The sequence below is a fragment of the Xenopus laevis genome, chromosome 1L (assembly GCF_017654675.1).
Source record: "Xenopus laevis strain J_2021 chromosome 1L, Xenopus_laevis_v10.1, whole genome shotgun sequence".
Lineage (NCBI taxonomy): Eukaryota > Metazoa > Chordata > Amphibia > Anura > Pipidae > Xenopus > Xenopus laevis.
The window spans coordinates 224,764,081-224,777,973 of NC_054371.1; the positions used below are offsets into that span (position 1 = coordinate 224,764,081).

Genomic DNA, 13,893 nt, shown 5'->3' on the forward strand with positions numbered 1-13,893 from the left:
TTACATGGCAACTCAATGACTGGTGACAGGAGCTGACTTGTCTGACAGCAGTGGGGTCATTAGTCAATTGCATGAGAACAATAAAAGGATAGTGTTAGCTTTAGACTACAGTTCCCAGCATCCCCAACAGATACATTTGAAACTTTATGCAGGTTACATTTTAAAAAGGGGAGTACTGGCTATGGTGGAGGAAGACTGGGCCCCATGTGGGTTTTTACACAAATCAGTGTCCGATGTACGTGCAGCATTTCCAGTTGTACAACTACGTCTCCTGTTTCTTCTCTAGCATAATATTGGATTTGTTATTACTTGGTTTTAGTGAAATATTGTACATGTTTGTGTGAAAGCCTCTCCAATAGCAACAGCACTTCTTTGCTTCCAGTCAGTTCTACTTCAAAGGCATGACAAGGGTACTAGAGCCAACATTAACCTAGTGATGTCACAATGATGCCATTATTAGAGGGGATATAATTATCATGCAGGGAACAGGGTGGCATCCACTGGAAGAATGGAGATTCCACCATCTGCAGAGGAAGGGCTTCTTTACTGTAAGGGCAGTCGAGTAATGACACTTCCTACCAGGCCTGCACTGGCAATCTGTAAATTCTGGCAAATGCCTGAGGGGCCGCTGTAAACTGCCATGAACAGTCTGGTGTGGGGGTTGAGTCTCTGTGTTCTTGAAATGCCAGGGCCTAATTTGAATCCCAGTCCAGACCTGTTTCCTACAATGAAGGAAGATGGGGAGAGATTGGCGGGACTCCAATAGGGTTTGAATTAGAAATGTGCACCCTACCCTCACCGGCATTGTCCCAACACAGACCCTACCATTATCACTTATATTTCTATGCCTGACCCAGCGCTTGACAACAACACTAGTGTGGCATTATTAGTAGGGGCAAAGGGCACATACACTTCTGACCTGTGAATCAGAAATAAGTAATTGATAAAAGGGAGGCCTTCATCTTTAATTTTAGTGAGGTGTGGGCAGTGATGTTCTGAGAGACAAAGAGCAATTGGTCTCCATTGTTTTCACAAGAGCAATAGCGTATATGTGAGTAGAGGCACCAGGAGGATAGGGTTGTATGGACAGTAGTACAGCACACAAGGTATGGGGTATATATGTGACATGTGAGTAGGGTTGCCACCTTGCTGGTATTTTACCGGCCTGGCTGGTAAAAATGATGGTTGATCCCAATATTATTAATAGGGGTAAAAAGATAAATATATAGGAAGGCCGGGAATTTTTTTCCAGAAAAGGTGGCAACCCTACATGTGAGTGAAGGTGCAGGTAGTAGGGGGATAAAGCTGTATGGATAGGGGGGTATTGAGGAGGCAGTACAGCACACAAGGGGGATAAAAATATATAATACACAAAAGCCATGAATATCTTGTAAATTATATCCTTATAAATGGTGAGTTCTGATGTCATCAGTTATAAACGGTGAGTTCTGATGTCATTTCTGTCACATGACTCACTGAAATCTGTGTATTATAATAAATAAAGTACCCTTTGTTGCAAAATATGAGGATATTAGAAGTTACCTCTGCATTCCATTACCTGTATATAAACACTCGGCCTTCGGGCTTGTACTTTTATATGGTCATGAAACTCCTCGGTAACTTATAAAATCCTTATATTTTACAAGAGGGGGTACTTTATTCACTATATAAATATGGAGTATATTGAGGCCAGAGGAGCACACAAGGGCAGGGGTACATATGTAAGTGGAGGGGCAGCTACTAGGACTAGGAGTAGAACTGCATGAATAGGGGGGTATTGAGGGAGAAGCACAGCACACAAGGGCAGGGGTACATATGCAAATACAGGGGCAGTTACAAGGGGATATATTTATATAAATATGGAGTATATTGAGGCCAGAGGAGCACACAAGGGCAGGGGTACATATGTAAGTGGAGGGGCAGCTTCTAGGAGGAGTAGAACTGAATGAATAGGGGGGTATTGAGGGAGAAGCACAGCACACAAGGGCAGGGGTACATATGTAAGTGAAGGGGCAGGTACAAGGGGGATAAACCTATATAAATATGGAGTATATTGAGGAGGCCAGTGGAGCACACAAGGGCAGGGGTACATATATGTGAGGGGAGGGCAGGTAACTGGAGGGACAGAGTTGAATGTATAGGGAGTATATTGAGGGTGCAGTGGAGCACACAAGGGTGTGTATGTGAGTGGAGGGGCAGATACTAGGGAGTCACACAGTTATGTGGCGAGAGAAGTACGTGGACTTTACACACAAGGGCAAGACACTCCATTATTTTCCAATGTCATCAATCAATAAAGTTTGTTGAAAATCAGAGCCTGGGATTGAAGGGGGCGTGGCACGGCAGGAGGCGTGGTGTATTAGGGGGCGGGAGTGACCTTCCCTACACAAACCCGCTGCCGGTGCCGCCATCTTCTCAGTGTGCGCGGAGAGGCGGACACGTAACATCCACCCGCAAGCAGTCACCAGACTCCCAAGCCGCAGTCATGTTGTCAGTCCGTGTAGCCGCCGCGCTGGCCCGCGCCTTGCCTCGTCAGTCAGGCCTGGTGAGTACGCAACTCCCGCCTGTCATCCAGGCTGTCTCTCTCTCTTTAGCTCTGCAACCCCCTGGGCCGCCATCTTGGAAGTGAGGCCTGTCAGTGTTGCAGCGGGGCACCGGGCTGAGGTCACGTGGGGATGACGGCTGTACGGGAGCCCTGGTGGGGATGACTCGGCCTGGAGCAGTGTCCTCTGTCTGTAGTGTCGTGTGTGTTGTTGGGGGACGGAGTGAAGGTCACGCCGGGCAGTGTGTCATTGGGACAGAACGTCCTGGTCGTGCCCTTCTACCCGCGCGGGATTGTCTCTCTCTCCCTCTCACACGTGACCCTGTCCTTTCTCTGTGTGTGGAAATGTCACTGACTGAGGGGGGAACTAATGCCTAATCAATTGTAATAATAATCAACAACCCATTGTACAGTCACTGGTCTTTATGCAAAGCTGTCTGACTGCACTGCTGCCTCTGACACCAAGAGAATTGGTACATGAGTCAGAACCGAAGTGCAACTGACACCTAGTGTTTCCTACTTCAGATCCATACTCCTGTTACTTTATTTATCATGTGCCCAGTCATCTCTGATCCTCTTCACTTTAACTCTCATCAACCCAGTGACTGCCCTAACGGGTTAATCCTTTTCTGCTCTAATGGGGTTAGTAGCTGTTACGGCTCAGAGAGGATGATGGGAATTAATCTGTACCTGAAGAGCAGGAGGGCCCATACTTTACTAATGATCTACTTTAATAACATAGTCCCATTATGATCTACATCCATAAAAGTACTGTAAGTATTATGTTCCATGGAAAATATCAATTTATATTGTTTTATGGGAGATTTTACATTGCTGTATTTAACAAACCACTATTTATGTAACCTTTATATCATATCTGAATGAAAATCATGAAACAGGAGGGTGATTTAGACAAGCTGTTCAGTCTCTTGATCCCCAACTAAAGGATCTACCTCCTGGGCAGCTGTAGATGTTATGCCAGGGCTATAGGAGCTCTAGTGTGTGTATTAGAACCCCAATTTTACGTTTTTCAGGGGTTGAGAGACTAAAGGTGTAAAATCCAGGAAAATCTAAAATCAGGGAAATGTATTGTGCACAATATATAGGTGGGAACACTAAACAACATGTAAAATGAGGGAAACTTAAAATCAGGGGCTGTAAAAGGGGGTTCTACTGTATTACCTCCTGCTGGGCTTTATATCTGCCCAAAGCTTCCCCTTCACGTAGAATGTTTTGCAGTTTGAGGCCTCCGTTATCCTGGATCCGGCAGCACTGACCTCTCATGTGTAACCTTGACTCTCCCCTCTGTGTAACCCCAGTGACTGCTTCTATTCCACACACAATAACGTCTCTATCCCTTCCCACTACAACTTGCTCTGCACGTCTGAATTCCTATCTGGTTTTTGCTGCAGGAATATCGGCATTTTGGATTTCAGTCTTATAATATTATAATAATGGGGCATCCCAGGTGTTAAAGTGCAGTTTGACAATGACCTTCTTGTAACGACAATATTTGTGTATATACTTGAGATTTTCAACTAGTGAACTTGGCCACTCTTCTAATGTACATTTATGCTCCTTGGCACCTCCTCTGTTCTCTAACAAGCCTACAGGCAATATTTGGCCTCCCATGAGACCCATCTGTGTCATTATAAAATAGCTCGTTAATGATGTTGATCTGTCTTTTCTGCATTCTGTTATAGGTGTCCAAGAAAGCCCTCGGTGCTGCTTTTGTTGCAACCAGAAACATTCATGCATCTGGCGTGTGGCTCCAGAAGTCTGGTAAAGGTCTTTTTATTCATATTGGGAGGGGTGTTTAAGGCGCAAAACATACATTCAGAAATTTCCAGCCAATGGAGTGAAGTCCAAACTTTGTGCTGACTTTTGACAGGTGCTTAAGACGAGTGTATATCTGATTGGACTGACTACAGACACAAATTCTCCTGAGGTGCTAACAGGTCACCTGCTCATTGTATCTCTTGTTGATCAGAGCAGTGTTGTTGCTCATCTGTGAACAAATTAATGGATTTGTAAAGTAATTGAAGCCCTGTGTGCTTATTAAAGAGGTTATTCACCTTTAAAATAACTGTCAGTATGATGTAGAGAGTGATCGTCTGAGACAATTTGCAATTGGTTTTCATTTTTTATTAGTGGTTTTTGACTTATTTAGCTTTTTATTCAGCAGCTCTGCAGTTTGTAATTTCATCTATCTTGTTGCTAGGGACCAAACTCCCCTAGCAACCATGCATTGATTTGAATGAGAGGCCTAAATAGAAAGTTGAGTGATAAAAAGGAGCAATAATACATTTGTAGCCTTACAGAGCATTTTTGAAAGTTCTAAAGGTTCAGAAGAAAAAGGCAAACAATTGAAAAAGATAAAAAATAAATAATGAAGGCCAATTGAAAAGTTGCTTAGAATTAGTAATTATATAAAATACTAAATGTTAACTTAAAGGTGGACCACCCTTTAAGATTTATGGTAATACAAACTGTACCATGCAGCTCTGCTTCTGTGCTCTTTCTTTCTTTTTCTCTCATCTATATTCAATAAAAACTTGTATATTTATGGCGTTGTTCCTTTCAGGCACTGCTGAAGTGTCGTCTATCCTTGAAGAGCGAATCCTTGGTGCCGACACCACTGCAGACCTAGAGGAGACTGGACGTGTTCTTTCCATTGGTGATGGTATTGCCCGTGTCTATGGGCTCAGGAATGTCCAGGCAGAAGAGATGGTGGAATTTTCCTCTGGCCTGAAGGTGACTTATGTTTTTCACTTGACTTTTTCATTATCCCTTTTTAGTCTGACTCGTGGTTCAGGTAAAGGGGCACAATTGTGAAAATGAAAACTTAATATAAGTGTCATCAGTCAAATTAAAAAGCTGAATTTAATTTGAACAATTCCCCTGACTGTCGTGCCCATAAAAAAAAACAAATTCAAAATTGAATTTTCGACCCCTGATGAATCTGCTCCTTACAGTAGGGATTGAGCTCCCATTAGTGAGGGTTTTTTTTTTTTTCCCCTCTTCTAAGCAAATGTCAAACTTTTTGAACCTGGTTTATCACTTATTTATTTCAGGGCATGTCCTTGAACTTGGAGCCTGACAATGTTGGTGTTGTGGTGTTTGGTAATGACAAGCTTATTAAGGAAGGTGACATTGTGAAGAGGACAGGAGCTATTGTGGATGTGCCAGTCGGTGATGAGCTGCTGGGTCGGGTTGTGGATGCTCTGGGTAACACTATTGATGGCAAGGTAACTATAGATGGATTACATTTCTCTGTTGTACAGTAAGGAGATATTCCAAATTAACACTCTTTATTTACAGGGCCCTATTGGATCTAAAACTCGCAGGAGAGTTGGTCTGAAGGCCCCAGGCATCATTCCCCGTATCTCTGTGAGGGAACCCATGCAGACTGGTATTAAGGCTGTTGACAGTCTGGTGCCCATTGGCCGTGGTCAGCGTGAGCTCATTATCGGTGACAGACAGACTGGGTGAGAATAAACTCTTATCTTCGATTTCTAGAGTCTTGTGTAATTTAGTTATGAGCATGGGAAGTGTGTGTCAAAGTAACTGGCTAAGCTTATGTGATGCAGTTAAATAAAATTCTAGGTAATCTCCGCTCTTCGGCTGACCTAGCCCCCAATCCTACTATGCAGCATTGCTCATAGCTAGGCTAAGCCAACAGGAGGATTCTTGTAGGGTTTTAATCGGAAGGCTTTTGATACAAAGCAGCACCTTAGTGAGTGTAAGAAGTCGGCAAGGTCAATATAAATATATATTCTAATGTGGGCTCTAAATATACATATTAAAATAAAGTTTCTCCATTTAATGCAAAGGGTTGGTTCAACGTTAAAGGTGGGGGGCTACAGAAGCAGTTTATTGCCAATATACTAGCCACAATTGTACAAGCTATAACACTTTTTATTCTGCAGAATGCTTTACCATACCTAAGTAACGGCTCTAGAAGCTGTTTCTTTAGGATAGCAGATGCCATATTAGCTTGGTTTGACATCACTTCCTGCCTGAGTCTCTCCCTTTTCACTCATAGCTCTGGGCTCAGATTACAGCAGGGAGGGGAGGAGCAAACTGAGCATGCTCAAGCCCTAGCCCTGGAGGTTTAAGCTGAAAACAGGAAGTCTGATACAGAAGCCCATGAGTACACAATAGAAGGAAAGAAATGGGGTGTTTTTTTGACAGAGGACTCAGAGCAACATTACTTTGAGGGTTTACTGGTGTATTTATATAGACCTTTCTGATAAAGCTAACTTAGTTTTAGTCTTTCCCCCTCCTTTAAGAGACTGCCAGACTTTGATATTGAATTTATACCTATTGTTTTTGCTTTATATGTACCTTCTGCCTTCCTCAGCAAAACCTCCATTGCCATCGATACCATTATCAACCAGAAGAGATTCAACGATGGAACTGATGAGAAGAAGAAGCTGTACTGTATCTATGTGGCCATTGGGCAGAAGAGATCCACTGTGGCTCAGCTGGTCAAGAGACTGACTGATGCCGGTATAAATTACTGACATGTCTTCATTACACAAATAGCTGTTTAAGTCTGCAATTTGTCCATTAAATGGGACATATAAAAAACTTACAAAATACTCCTAAATACAAATGTAGAATTTCCCCCAAACCATACTAGTCCCACCCATCTGTTCTGTTTCAGTCACACTTGCATGTTTGTGTAAGGTTTGCACTGCAGGATACTCACCCTAAGATTTTTTTCACAGATGCCATGAAGTACACCATTGTGGTGTCTGCTACAGCCTCTGATGCTGCTCCCCTGCAATATCTTGCTCCATACTCTGGCTGTTCCATGGGAGAGTATTTCAGAGACAATGGAAAGCACGCTTTGATCATCTATGATGACTTGTCCAAGCAGGTGAGCACTTTAGAAATGTCCACTCATCCTTATAAGTTGGTTTGACTAGATGTGTAACATAATAGCAAGAACACTACTGCTTTTCAGCTTTCTTGCTTTCCACTGATTGGTTACCAGGCAGTAACCAATCAGAGACTTGAAGGGGGGGGCACATGGATCATAACTTGCTTTTGAATCTGAGCTGAATGCTGAGGGTCAATTGCAAACTCGCTGAACAGTTATGTCCCATGTGGCCCCCCTTATAGTCACTGGGGGTCATATATCAACACTGGACAAATTTGCCCATGGGCAGTTACCTATAGCAACCAATCAGTGATTAGCTTTTTAATGCCAGCTGCAAGTAGAACCATGAATGCAGCAATCTGGTTGCCATGGGTTACTGCCCATGGGCAAATTTGCCCAGTGTTGATAAATGAACCCCACTGACTGACTCAGGGTTAGCGATTTGAAAAGCAGGAAGTAGTGTTCTGTTATGTTACACATCAGGGCAGATTTATCAACGTTCAAATACATTTCGGTTGGTCGAATTTCGAGTTTTATGGGAGTTTTTAAAAACTCGCGTGAACTCTAAATTCAACCCTTAATAAATGGGCCTCATCCATTCACTCCAGCCTTTATACATTACATTTTTGGCTAACTATGTTACAAACATTTTTTATTTTGCACAGTCTATTTACCCAGTTTTTATTTTTATACAGAACAATTCCTTTAATATTTCTGAGCCCACAACCTTTATCTCCCCCCTGCTGTGTACAGCTTCTGCTTCTCCCCAATTATTCGACTGATCAGAACATTACTATTTTAACATACCTGTAAAAATCCTCCCTTTTTAGGCTGTAGCCTACCGTCAGATGTCTCTGTTGCTGCGTCGTCCTCCTGGTCGTGAGGCCTACCCTGGGGACGTCTTCTACCTTCACTCCCGTCTTCTGGAAAGAGCAGCCAAAATGAACGATCACTTTGGAGGCGGCTCCCTGACTGCTCTCCCTGTCATTGAAACCCAGGCCGGTGATGTGTCCGCTTACATCCCAACCAATGTCATCTCCATCACTGACGGACAGGTAATGTCATTTAGAGAGTTTAGAGAGACTACCCACAGAAGTATCTGAAAATGAGAGAACCCTACTGACTGACTTTGCTACTCTTTGTAGATTTTCTTGGAGACAGAGTTGTTCTACAAGGGTATCCGGCCTGCTATCAACGTGGGTCTGTCTGTGTCCAGAGTGGGATCAGCTGCTCAGACCAGAGCTATGAAACAGGTAAATGAGAGTACTACCAAGTAACAATTAGCAGCCAATCTTTAATTACTGAGAATCCAAAGTTTGCAGTGTCTTCGTAAATAGTGATCTTTTCAGTTCCCGATTTGCCTTCTACTGTCACAACTTCAATACGGAGGCTAAGCACACACTACTTTCTACCTGTATGTAACATTGGCTCCGGACTAAAATGAGAACTTGCAGAATTGTGGTTTGATCCATGAAAATGGATTTATAACAAACTCTCTTCCTCAAGTGATGCTTGTAGAGCAGGAATACAAATCTGCTTTTAAAGTACAGGTATGTTTATACCTGTTGTCTGAAAACCCGGTATCCAGAAAGCTCTGAATTACGGGAAGGCCTTATTCCATAGACTTCATTTTATCCAAATGTTTAAATGGCGGCTTTTCTGTGTAATAATAAAACAGTAGCTTGTATTGATCCCAACTAAGATATAATTAATCCTTATTGGAGAGATTTTCTGAGACTATTTTCTTATTTGTGGTTTTTACATTAGTTTTTATTCAGCAGCTCTCCAGTTTGCAATTTCAGCCATCTGGTTGCTAGGGTCCAAGTTACCCTAGCAACTATGCACTGACTTTAATGGGAAACTGGAATATGAATAGGAGAGGCCTAAACAGAAAGATCGAATAATAAAAAGTAGCCATAACAATAAATCTGTAGGCTTACACAGCATTTGTTTTAGATGGGGTCAGCGACCTCCATTTGAAAGCTGGAAAGAGCCAAAAGAAAGCAACGGTTTCAAAAACTATACAAAATAAATAACAGACCAATTGGAAAGTTGATTAGAATTGGCTGTTCTATAACATTGTGTTCTATAATACACTGAAAGGTGAACCACCCCTTTAATGCTTAAATCGTTTTCTTGTGGATTTACGGAATGAATATCCAAATTAGGATTCTTTCCTTATCTGGAAATCCGCAGGTCCTGAGCATTCTGCCAACAGGCCCCGTATCTGTATATTTAACACTTTACATTTACAATCCCCGGGAAAAAAAACTTTAACCTCTCCTGCTTATTTTCCTGTTTAATTCAGCCCTAACTGAACCTTGGAAATTATTTATTTCTACTTTGCTGTATTGGATAACTGACTGCAGAAACATCATTGGCTCTTATTTCGTTCAGTGTCGGCTGCTGATTCAGACATGAACTTGTGTTTATAGGTGGCCGGTACAATGAAGCTGGAGTTGGCTCAGTACCGTGAAGTTGCTGCTTTTGCCCAGTTCGGCTCAGATTTGGATGCTGCTACACAACAACTCCTGAACCGCGGTGTGCGTCTGACTGAGTTGCTGAAGCAAGGACAATACGGTAAGAACTTGAGCAAATATCTGAACCTCTGCTGCTTCATCTCTACGTTGATGCTTCTAATAACTTCTTTCAACTGTATTGCCGTTCACTGCAGTTCCCATGGCCATCGAAGAACAGGTAACCGTAATCTATGCCGGTGTCAGGGGACATCTTGACAAGATGGAGCCCAGCAAAATCACAAAGTTTGAGAGCGCTTTCCTTGCTCACGTTAAGAGCCAACACCAGGAGCTTCTTGCTACAATCAGGTAAGTGACTAACTTTGTCCAGCCAGTTAGTTCTTTCTGCTCAGCAACTTCTGACTGGTGAGTAAAGCTCTCAAAAACCAGTACAAGCCAGAAGCAAGTGGATTGACTTGTTTAATTTAAAAACAACCAACAGTTTAAACTAGAGATGCAACGAATCCACTATCCTTTGTGAAAGAATAGGCCAAATACCCAATAAGAATCCTAATTTATATATGCAAATTAGGGGTGAGAAGGGGAATACATTTTTTTACTTGTTTTGTGACAGTCACTCGTTTCCATCCCGCCCCTAATTTGCATATACAAATTAAGATTCTGGTTCGGTATTTGGCCGAATCTTTCACAAAGGATTCGGCTGAATCCTGCTGAAAAAGGCATCCCTAGTTTTTAAACTGGCCGGGAAAGAACCTAACAGAAGCTCACCTTCCAATTAACTTTTAGAGGCACATTTATCAAAGGTTGAATTTCAAATGTGTGGGTTTTTTTTAACGGTAATAAATACGAATGTACTCAATTTGGGGACTTATTTAATAATAAAAAATTAATATCTCGCACAAATTTGACACGAAAACTCATCGAATTAGACTAAACTCTGCCCCTTAGTATCATGTACATATTGATATTTTGAGAATTTGCAATGGGTTTTTGTTTGTGATTTTTTTTTCTTTTTTTTTATTTCAGCAGCTCTATAGTTTGCAATATTGCCAATTTGGTTGCTATGGTCCAGATTACCCTAGCAACCATGCACTGATTTGCATAAGAAACTGGAATATGAATGGGAGAGGCCTGAATAGAAACATGAAAAATATAAAGTAACCATAGATTTGTAGCCTTGCAATGCATTGGTTTTTAGATGAGGTCAGTGACCCCTATTAGAAAGCTGGAAAGAGACAGGAAAATTAACAATGACTGACTATAGAAAATAATGAAATAAAGTTGCTTATAATTAGACATTCTATAACAATCTTCAAGGTGAACCAATCCTTTAAGGACTAAATTCCTCCTAAAGATTCATTTAAATCTAAATCCTTCGACGCCGTCATTAATGTGTAACTTGATTTTTATTCTAGGGCTGATGGAAAGATCTCCGAACAGGCCGATGCCAAGCTCAAAGAAATCGTCCTAAACTTCCTGTCCACATTCGAAGCATAAATTCCGGGTTCTGCCACCAGTTTGTGATGTCACTGTTCCCAATTGTTCCTGGTTTTCATTCTTGCTAAACTTATTGAAGCACTTGTGCTTTTAATGTACAGAAATATCTCTAATGGAGAGTAAACTTTCATGAAAATTTAAATCTGAAGTTTTCGTTTTGCTTATGAGGGTTTGGCATTATGAAGAAATCTAGTTTAGGAACTCTTTTTGTAATCCACTTCAATGTGACCAACACTTGAATAATGTAAATGTAGTGCGCACAGAGACCGCCTCTTTTTGTTTAGAAATTAGGGTATCCATCATCTGTAATGGGTTATTAGGATCCAATTAGGCACATTAGTAGAACAGCAGGGGGAAAAGATACTGATTAGGGATGCACCAAATCCACTATTTCGGATTCGGCCGAACCCCCGAATCCTTTGTGCATGTGCAAATTAGGGGTAGCAAGGGGGAAAAATGTTTTACTACTTTGTTTTGTGAAGAAAAGTCATGCGATTTCCCTCCCCACCCCTAATTTGCATATGCAAATTCGGGTTCGGCCGGGCAGAAGGATTCAGCCGAATCCTGCTGAAAAGGCAGGATATTTTTTACTTCCTTGTTTTGTGACAGTCACGTGATTTCCTTTCCCCATCCCTAATTTGCATATGCAAATTAGGATCAAGGTTCGGCTGGGCAGAAGCATGAAAGGCTGGATTCGACGCATGTCTAATTTTCATGCAACTGCAAAAAAGTAAAAATTTACATTTAGTATATCAAGTTAAAATGTATTTGTTCCCCATAAAGCCTAATGCGTTTGATACTTACCCAGCACTTAGTCATCGGCAACCAGAGTTGCATGAGTATCTTGCAGCATTTCTTTCCTTCTATTGTGTACACATGGGCTTCTGTATCAGACTTCCTGTTTTCAGCTTAAACCTACAGGGTTGGTGATACTCTGACTTCCCTGTATAACTCAGCCTGCAGCCTTGTGTCTTTATATGGTCACAGAACAACCCCTCAGTGACTTCGAATATCCTTATCATTTACAGTAGGGGGTACATTATCCCTTATAATACACGAGTAGAGTTCCCTGTATAACTCAGTCTGCAGCCTTGTGCCTTTATATGGTCACAGAACCAACCAGAATAAAGCTGGTTGCTGGGAAATAAACCTAACGCGTTTTGGGATCAAATCCCTTGAGGGAGCCCTGGGGTACCCATTTGGTCTTCCAACTCCTGGCACAGTCTCTAGCCAGGGCACAGTCCCACTCTTGCTGGACAAACACAGTCCCAGTCTCATGAGCTTTATACCCTAGGTAGCACTACCTGCCCCCTATAACTCTCCTTTGGACAGAGGCAGTAGCTCCCACATAGCAGGCACACGATCAACACCTGTCCTTACACAGGGGACACTTGATGGAGCCATTCCAATACCTTTCCTCGGGTAAAGACTCGCATCCACAGTAACTCACAGAAGTTTTCAGGCCAGCTCCAACACTCATCTGGAGTGTGAGCACATCCCAAGCCTCTTTAACAGGAATCATTGGGCAGCTTATTTACTTTCTTTGTTGCCTTGGAGCTCCAGACATCTCACTCCAGCTAAGCTGCCAAATGATAATTGAGGTCTCGGTATCTCCAAGTCCACCAAGGGCCTCCCTACCTATGTGGCTTTCTCCATTTGCCTTGGGCCTCTGGCTGCAAGAGCCCCAGCTGAAACCATCCTGAAGTAAAAAAGGGAAGAATTGAGCCTGAGCACATTGCAGCTCAGCTTTTTTAAAGAGATGATGCAACAGCAGCACCTTCTGGCCAAATCTGGAATCTGCCAGGACACACTGCACTTGGGACGAAGGACTCACTCCCCCTTCCATATCCAGTTTAGGTTGAACACTTAGCTGGTCAACCATGTGGGATTTTCAGATCATATGGGAACTGAACGCTATGGGTCCCTACATGCCAAAGACAAAGGCCACTTCTCTATCCTTATGCTCCTTGACCAATCATTTGCATTTGATACGGTTGACCAGTCTCTCCTCATGCAAATTATGTATTCGCTTGGTATACATAACCAGGCTGCATCTTGGCTCTCTTCTTACTGTCTCCTATGCTAATAGAACCTCATCTCCAGTTCTACCTAATGTAGGGGTGCCGCAAGGCTCTGTACTTGACCCGTTGTTCTCCATGTACACTCTATCCTTGGGAGATCTCATCCGCTCATTTGGCTTTAATTATTATCTGTAAGCAGATGTACCCAACCCCTTCATTAACAGCTCAATCCAAGTCTCAAATCTCTAACTTTCCCCTCCCAATCTCCAACTGGATGAACCAGTGCCACCTCAAACTCAACCTAACAAAATCTCAACTCACCAACTTTCCACCTAAGCCTGGTCCTACTCCCCCAGTCGACCCTGCCGGCCCAGACCCGCTCCTTGTTGTTCCTTCCCCAACCTCCCTCTCCTGGGGATGTTAAAGATGTGTTGCAGCCAGGGCTGGTGGGCCCAGAGGAGTCAAAGA

The 13,893-nt window shown here is 42.6% G+C and overlaps 1 protein-coding gene across 1 annotated transcript; it reads left to right on the forward strand.

Moving 5' to 3' along the window:
- The first annotated feature begins 2,440 nt into the window (after positions 1 to 2,440).
- Positions 2,441 to 11,546, forward strand: atp5f1a.L (ATP synthase F1 subunit alpha L homeolog). The gene is given in 12 exon segments (NM_001087777.1): positions 2,441 to 2,545; positions 4,246 to 4,324; positions 5,127 to 5,296; positions 5,617 to 5,790; positions 5,864 to 6,030; positions 6,906 to 7,054; positions 7,276 to 7,427; positions 8,261 to 8,485; positions 8,576 to 8,683; positions 9,866 to 10,010; positions 10,105 to 10,255; positions 11,323 to 11,546. Coding segments are annotated over 12 exon segments (1,662 nt in total). The 5' UTR covers positions 2,441 to 2,485; the 3' UTR covers positions 11,405 to 11,546.
- Positions 11,547 to 13,893: the final 2,347 nt, after the last annotated feature.